The sequence below is a fragment of the Parus major genome, chromosome 3 (assembly GCF_001522545.3).
Source record: "Parus major isolate Abel chromosome 3, Parus_major1.1, whole genome shotgun sequence".
Taxonomy (NCBI): domain Eukaryota; kingdom Metazoa; phylum Chordata; class Aves; order Passeriformes; family Paridae; genus Parus; species Parus major.
The window spans coordinates 18,110,429-18,123,236 of record NC_031770.1 but is presented as its reverse complement, the minus strand read 5'-3'; the positions used below and the strand labels follow the sequence as shown (position 1 = coordinate 18,123,236).

The window sequence follows — 12,808 nt, the reverse complement described above, 5'->3', positions numbered from 1 at the left end:
ATATATCAAGCTTGGTGTTTTTCAGGATTAAGTTACATAATTTAGATATATATATAATAATATATGTTAAGTTACATAATTAACATTTAAAGAAACTACTCGTAACTTGCTGTTTCAGACTTTATTTTCGTTGTGTATGTGGAAGACATGAAAATGTTGAATTAATTGTTCTGCTAGGGATGAATTGCAATGATACACAGTTGATGTTTTAGAAGATAAAATCTGAGATGATGTATCTGGCCACTGGCTTGAAGGGTGGATTAATTTCCTTTCAATAGTTATTGCTATTGGTTGATTTGCATTTTAAAAAAATATTTCTCCAATTGTCTTGAGTGGTATGTACTATTCCTTTTACTAGGAAAATTAGCTACTTAAAAGGACTTTATAGTTTTGGTATCTAAACTTTAATGAAAGAAATTTGGATGACTATTTTAAGATAAACACTTAATTTATTAACTTCTTACATTCTAGTGAATCATATCAGGAAACAAAATTACTAAATTATATGCAAAAACTTAATTTTTAATTTGAAATAAAGTATTTCACTGATGATCTTGGTGTTTCAGATTGTATCTGCTGTACAGTATTGTCATCAAAAATGCATAGTTCATCGTGATCTTAAGGTAGGTTGCTGCTTATTTTACTTTTTGCTGCCTATTATACAGACTTAATTTAATTCTATATATTGGACCTTGCCACTGCCTGTGAATGCCTCAAATATATGAATGAGGGAACTCTCACTTGTATTTTATTCTCAATTTCCTGAATCACAAAAATAATATAGCTTGCCTGTTGGAACAGTGGGGAGACAAGAATAGAACATGTGTTAGTTTCATTCCAGTTTTGGATTTAAGAAAAAGACAGGCTCTCCAAAGAATTATACCTGCTGTCATGCTGGTATCTACACAGTGAAGCTGCAGAAGATCAATTGATACCAGCCATCACAACTTAATTAAAATATTTTCAGTTAAAGTATATTGCAAAGATATAAAACAGTGTTTCCTTAGTGATTTATAAGTAGTATGTTAGGTTTTTAATCCATTAAAGTTTATGGTTTATATTTTAGTGTTTAATTTGGGCAGGAAAAAATCAATTAAGGGTAAACAGAAATTAGCTGGTTTGTTTTTGTTTTCTTTATCCTTTTAAATAATCTATCTGTGTAAACCACCAGACTATATTAAGAGTTCAGCACATGCAGGTACAACCTAAGCCTTGCCTGAAGTTGTCTTCGTGCCAGGTGTAGGTATCATGGGACTTGGACATCATCCTTACCCACTTAAAAGCTGTCTTGTGCTGTTGCTTTGATGTCATTGAACATTTACAAAGAACACACTGGTGTAGGTTCTTTCTTACTTATCTATCTGAATACTTGTGAAAAGCTGAGGTTGAATAATTCCTAAGGACTTTTTTTCACCAGTATCTTTTGTCTTATAATGCACTGCAGCATTCTTTCAACCTCATTCTTACAAATCTGTTCCCTGATACCTGTCAATCTGCCAGCTCCTGCATGCACACATGAGGATGGATAATAAATACATCCTTTTCTGCTCAGTTGTCTCTGCCCCAGGAGTGTTGTCATCTGATGGTGGAGATGACTGCCCAGCACTCTAAAGTCAGAATGCAAGGAAGAAAAGGGTTGGATCTCACCAAAATCTTGATTAAAAAAAATTCCTCCATGTCTTCCCTGACAGTTTGGAGCCTGTGAATGTTTTGTCAAACTCCCTGGATCTTATGCAGCCACTGCTTTTCAGCTTTGCAGAAGGCTGCACCCTGGCCAGCCAGGTCAAGCCCTTCACTGGTTCTCTTGGTTCCACACTCAGCTGGGAGTAGGGAGCCAGCCACCTCCTCATGCTTATCTAGCTCTGGCTCCTTCAGCCCAGCTATTTAACTGAATCTTGCTGCATTAACCCTGCAGTTACTCAGCATCCTGTATCTTGCTCTTTCTCCAGGAGCCCCTTAGAGTCTCCACCTCTCTCCCATTTCTTAGTTCCATAGCACACACAGCTCACAGGCCGTGCTCTCGAGCCTATGCGTAACAGCTTTGCAGCATTAACACAGGAACTACCTTCCACGAAGAGTCTGCTGCTGATCTCCTGCCTATTTGCAAGACAGCCAGGCAGGCTCCAAAATAACTTCATTTGATTTTTTCTCTCTGTCTTCTCTTGGCTGGAATTATGCTAGACTCATTTGAAAAGTTCATAGTAAAGTGTGGTTGAGAGCCAGTCAGCCTAGCCAATGAAAAATACATTTTCCAAAGGAAAAAAAGGCTAAATGTGTGTCTTTGAGGAGGTGTTCTTGCTTCATCTCTTCTTTCCAAGTGATATGACATCTCTGTCTCGTTTAAAACTCTTCTCATGGAGCTGCAGAGATGGAAAAAGCAACTTTAAAGTGGTGTCTGCATTCTCATTTGCTTCTCTTGACTCTCCATGCAGAGGTCTAGCACCACTTTGGATATTTTTGATAAGACTTTTGGCTTTAATAACAGGGTAAACTCTGTTATTTACAAGTTATTTCATACTAAACTGGAGCGATGTGTAAGAAAATATGCAAGTTTGTTCAGGCTATTCTGGTAGAAGAATTGCCTCCTTTTTTACTTTGTAATTATAAACAAGTTGTGTAGAAAGGGCTGCAATCAATTCCATCTTTGCTCATCCTGTGGACAGAACTTATTTTTTCAATTTATACTTTTTTCTCTGAGTGTGTAATCAACAAGAGCATCATCTTTCTATTTGTCATATTAAAAAGGTATTTTGGTGTTCTTGTCTGAAGTAAGGAACCTGAAAGCATGGGGCACTTGGGTAGCAGAGTGCTGTTGAACTAGGAGGACTGTTGTAATCACAGAGCAGCTGCACTGACAGTACTGTTTTCACCACAAGGAAAATGAAGTCTTTGTGAAGTAGTGTAGAAGGCTGTCAGCTCTGGAAAACAGCTCTGTGAGTCTGTCTGCAGGCGCTTCAGCTGGAGCCAGCTGGAATTACAGGTCATGAATTGGAAAAATAAAATATTTTCCAGGACAGAGTTTGTAAAAATGGGCTGTATTTTACTCCTGATAAAGGCTAAATTCTGTTGTGCAGCTATTGGCTTGATATACTGGTAGTTAATTGTCTCCTGTTCACTGAGTGTAAGAAAATATTAAAAATAAACTCAAACAAACCCAGACAAAATCATGTTTACGCTTTTGAACAGCTGACAATTATATTGCTGCTTCTCTGATTGTGAGCTGAAACATTTTTATGTTTTCTGGACTCAATTCTGAGTATTGCATCTGATGAGAGATGTCTCTTTGCTATAAAACTGTTGTTTGGCAATAAGGGGAACCCTCTACTCTGGTTAATATCTGGCCTTCTATTGAAAAAGTAGGATTACGACACTGCTTGGTGCTGTCTTGTGTTGCTGACATGCAGACCAGGAACTGGGACCCAGTTAGATAAACATTGCCCAGTTCTGCTGCACTCCTTGCACAGCATCCTTGCATTTTGAGAAATCACTTTATTCCCCCAATAATTTATTAGTATTTCTGCAATTTCACCCTTTTAATCTTACCTACCTGTGATACTAAATATAATACACTGTTTATCAACTCTCCAGGTACCTGTACACTTGTTTCTATGTATATGTGATGCATTGCATTCACATGATTGCTACACAGGCATTAATCTTAGATGTATAGAGTACATTCTGTGTGAAAAGAATTAAATACTTGAGTGCTGACACCTAGGTGTTACTGCTGCTGAAGCAAACACTAATCATAAAAGGGAGAGGATTTTTTGGTACAGAATGCTAAGGTACAGCATGTAGCTTGAAGTGTTTCATCTTAGAAGAGGAAGGTAACTTCGTAAGTCTTAAATTCCTTCTAACATTTACTCTGCCATAATGGTAGATGATGTCTAGGATTAGATTTACTCTCCTTGGCACCAGAAATTGGCATGAGCCTGTCAAAAGCTTCAACAGCTATTCTGAGATGTCTAGATACTTCACTCTGAAGCTGAACTACGTTTTTTCTTCCAGAAAATAAAATGTACAGTTGATTCGCTTAGCTGACTTTTAAGTTTGTTTGGCTGCTTTTAATAGTTTCTTTATATTTTCTTGAGTAAACATTGCTGATTTTAGTCCTTGTAACATACTAAGAGGGGATTAGTTTCTTTTATTCTGCAAGAAAGAGGCAGATGGTGAACTGTTTTAGAAGAAACATTTTTGTATTTATTGATAAATTATTCACTGTACTATATATATGTATTGATACTTACTCTAATACAAAAATTGTCCTCTTCCTCTTTTATTTTCCTCTTAGGCAGAAAACCTTCTGCTTGATTCAGATATGAATATAAAAATTGCAGACTTTGGGTTTAGTAATGAGTTCACGGTTGGTAATAAACTGGACACGTTTTGTGGCAGCCCGCCTTACGCCGCTCCTGAACTTTTCCAAGGAAAGAAATACGATGGCCCTGAAGTGGATGTGTGGAGCCTTGGGGTGATTTTGTACACACTAGTGAGTGGATCACTGCCATTTGATGGTCAGAACCTAAAGGTACAGTAACAACATGAAAGCTTGGCTTCTGCTGGCTGTTAATCTTCTGTGTCATGAGGAGCTCATCTTTTAAAACTCCTACTTGACAGGAACTGAGGGAGCGAGTACTGAGGGGGAAGTACCGCATTCCATTCTATATGTCCACAGACTGTGAAAATCTACTGAAGAAGCTACTAGTACTGAATCCAATAAAACGAGGCAGCTTGGAAGTAAGTAATGTTGTCTTGGAAAAAAGGGGGTTGAAATTATGAAAGTATAAAATACAACAGTTGCGTGAAGATTCTTGATTTTTCAGGATAGATGCTTTCTTCCTGTTTTGAGAGCCCAAAAGTCTTCAAAAAAAAAAAAAAAAGGAAATGCCCTAGAAACAGTGCAGGTTGAAAATAGAAAGTGTTAATCAATGAAAATCTAACCTTAATTGCAGCTGACTAACGACTAAATTAAGAGCATTTCAAAGTGCAAACTGTTCCCACTTGTTTCAGTCAGATAATGGAGCTGGTTCAAAATCTGTGTAAAGCAGGACAAGATTGTAAATATCTTCCTGGAGTTTTTCAGAAAAACAAGTACCATAAGCTTTTTTGACTTCCATTTTCATGACCTCTTGAAAAAGATAGGTACAAGAACAGCTAGCTGATGGAAAAGAGTGTGGCCTTTTTTGTTTGTTATAGGGCCATAATACATGTAAACTCTAAGAGCTCTGTGAATGATATGCTAATAATGGCTAGTTATTTCTGTTCAAGCCTTTCTTCTCCTTCTTCTGGTAGCTTTGTTTCTGAGTATCTGGAAAATTTATAATAATTTCTGCTGTGTCCCTCAGGTAAAATCCATTTTGGGGATTTCTAATAAGTTATGGTTGTTGTTGTTGTTAGTAAACTAGGTTTTCTTTTCATGGGATGCAGAGATTATCTGTGCACAACTTGTAAGGTGTCTAAAAGGTTCAGTGTTTTTAAGGGGCTGTTTTGTTCAAGATTGATGTATTGGATGGTACTTGTGCATAGCTGATATTTAACAAATAATTGGTGTACAGTTCACTCTAAAAGCTGCCTGGTTCTATTGTGTGAATTCTTTAATAGGGAGAGATTTTTTTAAAATAACATCTACTTACCATAGAGATGAAAGTAGAGCAGAAAATAAATAGAATACTTCTTAAATAGTATTTGCATGAGTTAATCACTGGTGACTTTTGTTTCATCTTTCTACACGTACTTGTGCAGCAGTGGATGTGTTCCAGTGAATAAATCTCATTTAAGCAGCTTTTTATTTGTTGTGGCGTAACTTATGCTTCCTGGCATGGATGCTACCTGTGCAAGGAAGCATGCACTCAATGAGCTCTGTCTGCAGGCAACTCATTCTGAGCTGATGCTGGTTTATGGCTTTTTCTAAATAGTTTTAAGTTGAATAAAGTCTGTGCCAAAGAGAGTAGTGAATGATGACTTCTACATTACTGATATGTGCTCATTATGTTCTGTGATTCCTGTCTAAAGGACATAATGGTAAGAGTGTAGTCAAAGATCACTGACTCAAAGATCACTGTTTAGCTGTGTCACGTTTAGGTTTTAGGGAAGTAGCTTTTTCTTTTATTGAATTTTCCTCTGGATTTTCAGCAGTTTCTCTTCAAATCTAATTTCACTTTTATTCTAGGTATTGTAGTGTTATCCAGTTCTTGTAAAATTCCTTCCTGTCCCTGGAGAGAGGTGTTGGATAGCAGCCTCACTGAAAGGCTGAGGTTGTCAGATTGTGTGAAAGAGAGCGAGTAAATGTTATGTGTGACCAAGGGTCTTGAGCCAGTTCCAAAATACTGATAACAAACATTGATCTGTATGCTAACCTGAGAGGGAGAAGAGAGAGTCATCACAACCTTTTTTTTTTAAAGGAATATTGCTGAAATCACATTTGCTGAATTAAAAAGTGTGGTATGTGGTTTGGAAAGAAATTTCTGTCTGAGCACTTCTAAAAATACATGTTTAGAATGAAGGTGTACTTTAGCTGGAAAGACAATGTCATCTTAGGTGGGGAGAATTTTTTGTGCTTTGCCTTTTTGATTATTTGCTTAGTCTCAACCATACATCTTCGCAGTTCCCATGCATGTTTTTGGCAGACCATCCAAAAGGATGTTTGTCAGTGACATCATCATTAAAGCTGAGATCCATACAGGATCAGTACTGTGTGGGTTAGGCTTAGCACTTATCCTCTAGTCAGGACCAGGCAAATCTTTATTAAAATGATTCCTCTAGACTTTTTCATTGTTGCAGCTGAGAAGAAGCATTTTAGAAACAAGAGAATGTTGATATAAACAAGTAAATCTACCCAGGAAGAGATGGGAAAAATATACCGTCAGAAAATACCTCTTAACTGTCAGGATTTCAAAAAACTCCTCTTTCCTTCTCCCCCAGTCTTTAATTCTTTTGCATGGTGTTGCTCTGAAATTCCTCCAGAGCAGATTTCTAAATAGAGTGTAATAAAGCAAAATTATTTTGGCACAGACAGGACTTGAGCCAGACCAGATTTTTATTAGATAGTTTTCCTGAAAATTGAGGAAAATCTCATCAATAATATCTAGCTGGTTGAAATTTAGTTTGGGTTGATGTTTAAGAAGTACAGTTTGGGTCAGATTTCTAAATATTCTGACCAAGGCTGTTGCTCTTTAATCAGCTGACTGAAAGCCAGCAGAACTTGCACAAATGTAGTATTGATCCTGGAATTGGATTGTTTGTGTCACTTCAAAATGCTTGATTGTAAGAGCCTGTTTAAGAGTTGTACAATAACTCAGTGTGCCTCTGAGATCGTGTATTTCAAAGACAGAAGCCAGCAGAAATGTAGATACTTAACAGATGGAAACAGAGAGTGGATTACATTGAACTCTAGATCCACCTGCTGAAGAGACATGAAAAACCAAGTGGGAATTTTCAGGCTTGTCTGTTAATTCAAGGAGGATCGAGAAAGGGAGGTAGAATTTGAGCAGTGATTTGTCATCCACTTCATTGTGCTTAAATTTCAGATTTATTTAACAGTATCTTTAAAAAATTGTGATTGCAGAGACTGCATAGTACTCTTTGGGGAGGCTCTCTGCTGCATGGCTACAAATACCTAACCCAAGTCTGTTGTCAAGTAGACTCATGTTCTGTGTGTCAGAAATGCCATATAGCAGTATGTGTTCACAATCCCTTTTTATCCCATCAAAAGCCAAAAAAATCAGTTCCATGATAGAACAAATCTTGAAGTGTTATTGTCAGCAAAATGTTAATTGGCACAAAGTTCTGTATTGTTCTTGTAAGGGTAGACCTATTGGGGGCTGTAATTGGGCAGCAGCCTTACACACAAAGAATTTGGTTATATCAATGGAAAATTGAGTTTTTGGCTCTTCATGAGAAATAACTTAATACAGTGTTTGTAAGGCATATTTAGAGCCTGTGGGAAACTTGATTTGCTGGCACTTGTTTCATTCTTGTGTCCATGTAGTGAGTAGTATTAGCATCTGTCCCTGAAGAGATATGTGCCTGTTGCTGTAGGAGGGAGAATTATTTTAGCTGTTTAAAGATGAATATGCCCTTAAGGAGAAATTGTGATGTTAGGGATTCCAGACAATCAGTCTTGAGGGCCTACAAAAAGATCCAGGTCACAACAGAAGGAAATTTTCCAAAGAAGGCAAGAGAAATTTTTGAAGTAAATAACTGCATGGCAGAGAGAGTGTAAAGAGTTATTTCTCCCTCCAGCAAAACTTGGAGACATATTTAGGTCAAGTGCAGTGAGAAGATCCATAGGAAAAAATGACCAGTTGGTATCATGATCTTGAAAGTAATGACTGTAGGAAGCATCAGAATATTCCTGAATTATTCCTTAGTTTCTAAAGACTTCCTTTGCTATTATTTAAAGGAGCTCTTTATCATGACAGAGCTAGTATTGCATTAGCATCTTAGGATGTTAACCAAGAGGAACACATGAGTGTCAGTCAGTGGGCAAAATGAGATAAGAAGACAGTGGAAGTGAAAGGTACAAAATAAAAGACTTTGTTTTTCAGTGTTTTTTCTGATATTTTAGGCAGGGTGATTGTGTAGGGAATGGTAAATAGGAGGAATGAATTTAGGGGAATATAAAGATGTGAAAGATTTTAAATAAGATGTCAGGAGAAAAGTTATGAGGGAAAGAGCAGCATTCAGATTATTATGAACTTCAAATAGCTTTTCAGCAGACAAGCAAGCACAAGTGTAATGGGTTATGGTAAAGGGCCTGTTGACCTAAAGCTCTTTTCGTTCCTTAGCAAATCATGAAGGATCGGTGGATGAATGTTGGTCATGAAGAAGAAGAACTAAAGCCATATACTGAGCCTGAACCAGATTTCAATGACACCAAAAGAATAGGTAAGACTTTCAGAAAGGTGTTGCATCTGGTAGACACAGGCAGTTTTATCTTGGAATGCAAACTAAACCCTTAAGAATTTGACCTACAATCTCATCATACAAGTAAAATACGTTCTTTTTATCTAAATGAGAAATGCTATTACAGTGGCCTCCTTATAATTACTGTTGTGACTTCATTGAGCTGACATCAATCTACAAACACAGCAAAAGACCAATAAGACTACAGAATTTAACAGAATGAAGGAGACAGATTTTGAGGGCAACCCTACTTGCCTGCTGCTGTTAGAGAAAGTTACTGTATTAGCTCAGTAGCTGTTTATAGTTTCTATTTGCCAGTGCTTTATTTTTTGTTGAATAACACTGAATGTTGTATAAATTAGTTAAGAGTTGTATAATATAGTTGGGGGTTTTCAAGATGAAAATAACAGTGAAAGAGAGGAGTTTGTGTTTTCACTTAAGTTGTCAGTAAAGCCAAACACTTATTCTGCTGATATAGCTGACTCTTTTTACTTTTAGACATTATGGTCACAATGGGCTTTTCAAGAGAAGAAATCCATGAATCTTTAGTAAATCAAAAGTACGATGAAGTCATGGCTACTTACCTGCTTCTAGGTAGAAAACCACCTGAAGTAAGTGCTGTTTACACTTCCTGGTTTGGCCTTTATATGTTGCTGGGTTGAATGATGTTTTTATTAATTATTTTGTAACTTTTTTTTAAAAATTGTGATTGATAACTTATGAATGTTTTTACTTCTTCCTATCCTCTTGGATATCGTGTTAGTTCCCATACGAAGAAATAAATTAAATCTCCAGTATGTTCATGTTTGCTTGTAAACATGTTGAACTGCTTTTTTAAAAAGCTGGCTGTCCATCTGAAGTTATCTGCCATGACTTCCAAGTGCCGAGTTTTCTTCTTGTCATGTGTGTTTTCAGTTTAAAATCTGAAATAATAGGATTTATTTTTCTGACTACTCAGATGTGACATCCTTTATTTCTCAGAAATGTGTTCATCCTTTCTCATTCATATACTGTTCTAGAGTATATGTAATTATTCAATATGTTATTGCATTGCAGTCATTAATAAATTTGTGGCAAAAAATCTTGTGATTGTTTTGGAACTAGAAGGATCTGCAAATCTTTTGGGACCACATGGATTTTTCAAGAAATCAGAGACCAAGTTTTTCTTTTTGAAGGAATTTTTTCCCTGCTGTTTCGTTGGCCTTCCTTCAATTCCAAGAAAGTGTAAATCTGATATGTGCATCCTTGAGTGCATTTTCTCACATCTCTGAGCCAGAATTCCCATGTGATGGCAGAGGATGGAGGGAATGTGTCTAAAATCATTTTGGCTCAAATTGCTTGGAAGAGGATATTTGTCTTTTCCTCTGCTCTTCCACAGAACTTGCGCTTCTTAGATATGAACAAATCAGTGACTGAGTTACAGACCTTATAAAGATGTTTTGAAAGCCATAAAGAATCCTTTAGTCACTACTTGCTTTTTTAGTCCTTCTGACTCAGTCCAATGCATTTTAAAATTGTTCCGGAGCTATGAATGCTCTTAGGCTTTGAAATAAAATTTAAAAAGGCAGGGAAAGCCATTCTGTGGCTTCGGTTTCAAAATAGCACCGTGTTTGTTTCTGTCAAGATTCTTGTAATTTTGTTTTGAGCATTCATTAACTATGTAGCTTTAGTTACCTGTTTTTAAAGCTCATTAAACACAGATGAAGTGACAAAATTAATCTGGAAGAATATTCAGCTCTGGATACAATGTTAAATTTTTTAAAAGCAACTTTGATTGGAGCTTTTTGCTTTGTAACGGTATAAAAGTACTGGTAGTGTTGAATTTTGTTTATGGTTTGAAAACTGTTTTCCTTGTAGTTTGAAGCAGGTGATTCCTTGTCCAGCAGCAACTTGGGTCAAAGGTCTCGTCCCAGCAGCGACCTCAACAACAGCTCGGTGCAGTCCCCCGCTCACCTGAAGGTCCAGCGGAGCATCTCCACCAACCAGAAACAGCGGCGCTTCAGCGACCATGGTGGGGGATGATGTTGCAGCAAGTCAAGTTACAGACACAGCTTAGTGGGAATGGGCAGGGTTTTGTGAGCCTGGCAGGGCCCCCACTCTGTGCATTTGTGGTGTAGCTCGCTGTGATGTGTCTCTGTACAAAGATTTCCATGGTAAATCTGGGTCCATGCACCTCGCAGATTTAATTCTTTGGGCTTGATACTTGGTTAACTCACTAAATGAGATGCTGAGGGGGTTTTCTGTTTAGGAACTAATGGCAGCTGTTGCCCTGGATAGCCCCAAGGGCAGCAAGCCAATTGTGTTATCATTACACTTGGCTGTGGGGCCAAATTGTTTCCTTCCAAGAGACAACAATTTTACCAAGTATTCAGGAAATGTTTTCAGGTGAAAATGCCTCTATCAAAAAGGAATATGTATTTAAAACATTGATTTAAAGATATTATTTTTTTCCTCAGCTGTCAAATTGCTATAAATATTTCTAAAATGCTTGATCTTTTTTTCTGCCTAATTTACATAATTATTTTCTGCTATTTTGTTAGCTCATGTGATTTTATTTCAAAGGAATGTAAAAGTCTACTGATGGAGGAGTTTTCCCAAAACATTTAAAAGAAGGATGAGGGGAAAAGAATTATGATATTTTCTAAGTATAAACATGCTTGTGAATAAAGTAGGCCTAGGGTTTTCAGGGTAAAATAATCTTTATAGTATTTAGAGGGAAAGGTATACAGCAAAAAATACTAAAAAAAAATTTTGAAAAATATAATTTAATTCCTTTTTTTCATAATATTGTACAAATTGCATGGATTTACAGTGAGAACTAAAATGCTCTTCTAGGTTTTACATATTGATGTGAAATGGGAAGTAATTCTGAACTGCAAATTGGTGGTGAAGAGAGAGTGGGTAAAAAGAACACAGGCTGTCACAGCTCGATTTAGTAGGCTGGTCTGTGTGCTGAGTTTGCCGTCAGAGTTGTTCAAATGCTTTTTTTGGACTCAGGGAATTATATTTAGGCTACTTTGGCCAAGAAAAATGCAGTGATTATTTTTAGTTCTTTATTAATTCTATTTTTATTTGGCAGTTGGCCCCTCGATTCCTCCTGCTGTGTCATACACAAAAAGGTCTCAGGCAAACAGTGTGGAAAGTGAACAGAAAGAAGACTGGGACAAGGATGTCTCACGCAAACTCGGCAGCACTACAGTGGGATCCAAAGGAGAAATGGCTGCAAGTCCCCTTGTGGGTCCAGAAAGAAAGAAGTCAAGTGCAGTTACCAGTGTGAGTTGGGTGTGCTTTCAGCTTGTTATATTTGTTTTTCCCTATTTAAGCAAAATGTGCAGCACAAGATTACTATAGACATAATGGGTACTGAATAACCACTAAGTCTATTTCTGGTAACTTTTCCTGGCAGACAGAAATAGGCTACAGTAGATGCCTTTTAAAATAAACCTTTCCCTTCCCCACCAACTTTACTTTTTCTAACACTGACATAACAGTAAACATGAGAATGTCTGCACTTGGGAAAACTTCAGTTTCTGTTAAGAAAAATACTGGATATTTAAGGAAAGAACATAAAAATGGATCCAATATGGACTGCCCTTTTTCTGGTTTCTAATGCTTGTCTATCTACAAGGAACTTAAGGGATTTTTGATTCAGAGATTTCATTTGATTAATCCTACATAATATCTCTCATGAACTTTCTCTGTAAATTTGGCTGTTTGGTTCTCTGAAACCACTTCATTCTCACTCCATTTTGGAAATGGAGTGAGATGAGGGGGAGCAACCCACTTGTTCTGCGATACGTATACCTGCTGATATGATTCACGACCTGATTGTTGTATTAAGGAACTGGACTACCAAATTAATAATTTCTTAATGTTTCTGTTGTGATATTCAGAGTTCTGTATA

At 37.0% G+C, this 12,808-nt stretch overlaps 1 protein-coding gene across 5 annotated transcripts in view; it reads left to right on the top strand.

Moving 5' to 3' along the window:
• Positions 1-12,808, top strand: part of MARK1 (microtubule affinity regulating kinase 1) — a 57,632-nt gene that overhangs the window by 32,434 nt on the left and 12,390 nt on the right. For all 5 annotated transcript variants that reach the window (XM_015622516.3, XM_015622515.3, XM_015622514.3 and 2 more), the window contains 7 exons: positions 567-623; positions 4,292-4,528; positions 4,618-4,737; positions 8,787-8,886; positions 9,403-9,515; positions 10,762-10,915; positions 11,984-12,177. In XM_015622516.3, coding sequence (XP_015478002.1) covers positions 567-623; positions 4,292-4,528; positions 4,618-4,737; positions 8,787-8,886; positions 9,403-9,515; positions 10,762-10,915; positions 11,984-12,177 — 975 coding nt within the window. The remainder of the gene's footprint in view (positions 1-566; positions 624-4,291; positions 4,529-4,617; positions 4,738-8,786; positions 8,887-9,402; positions 9,516-10,761; positions 10,916-11,983; positions 12,178-12,808) is intronic.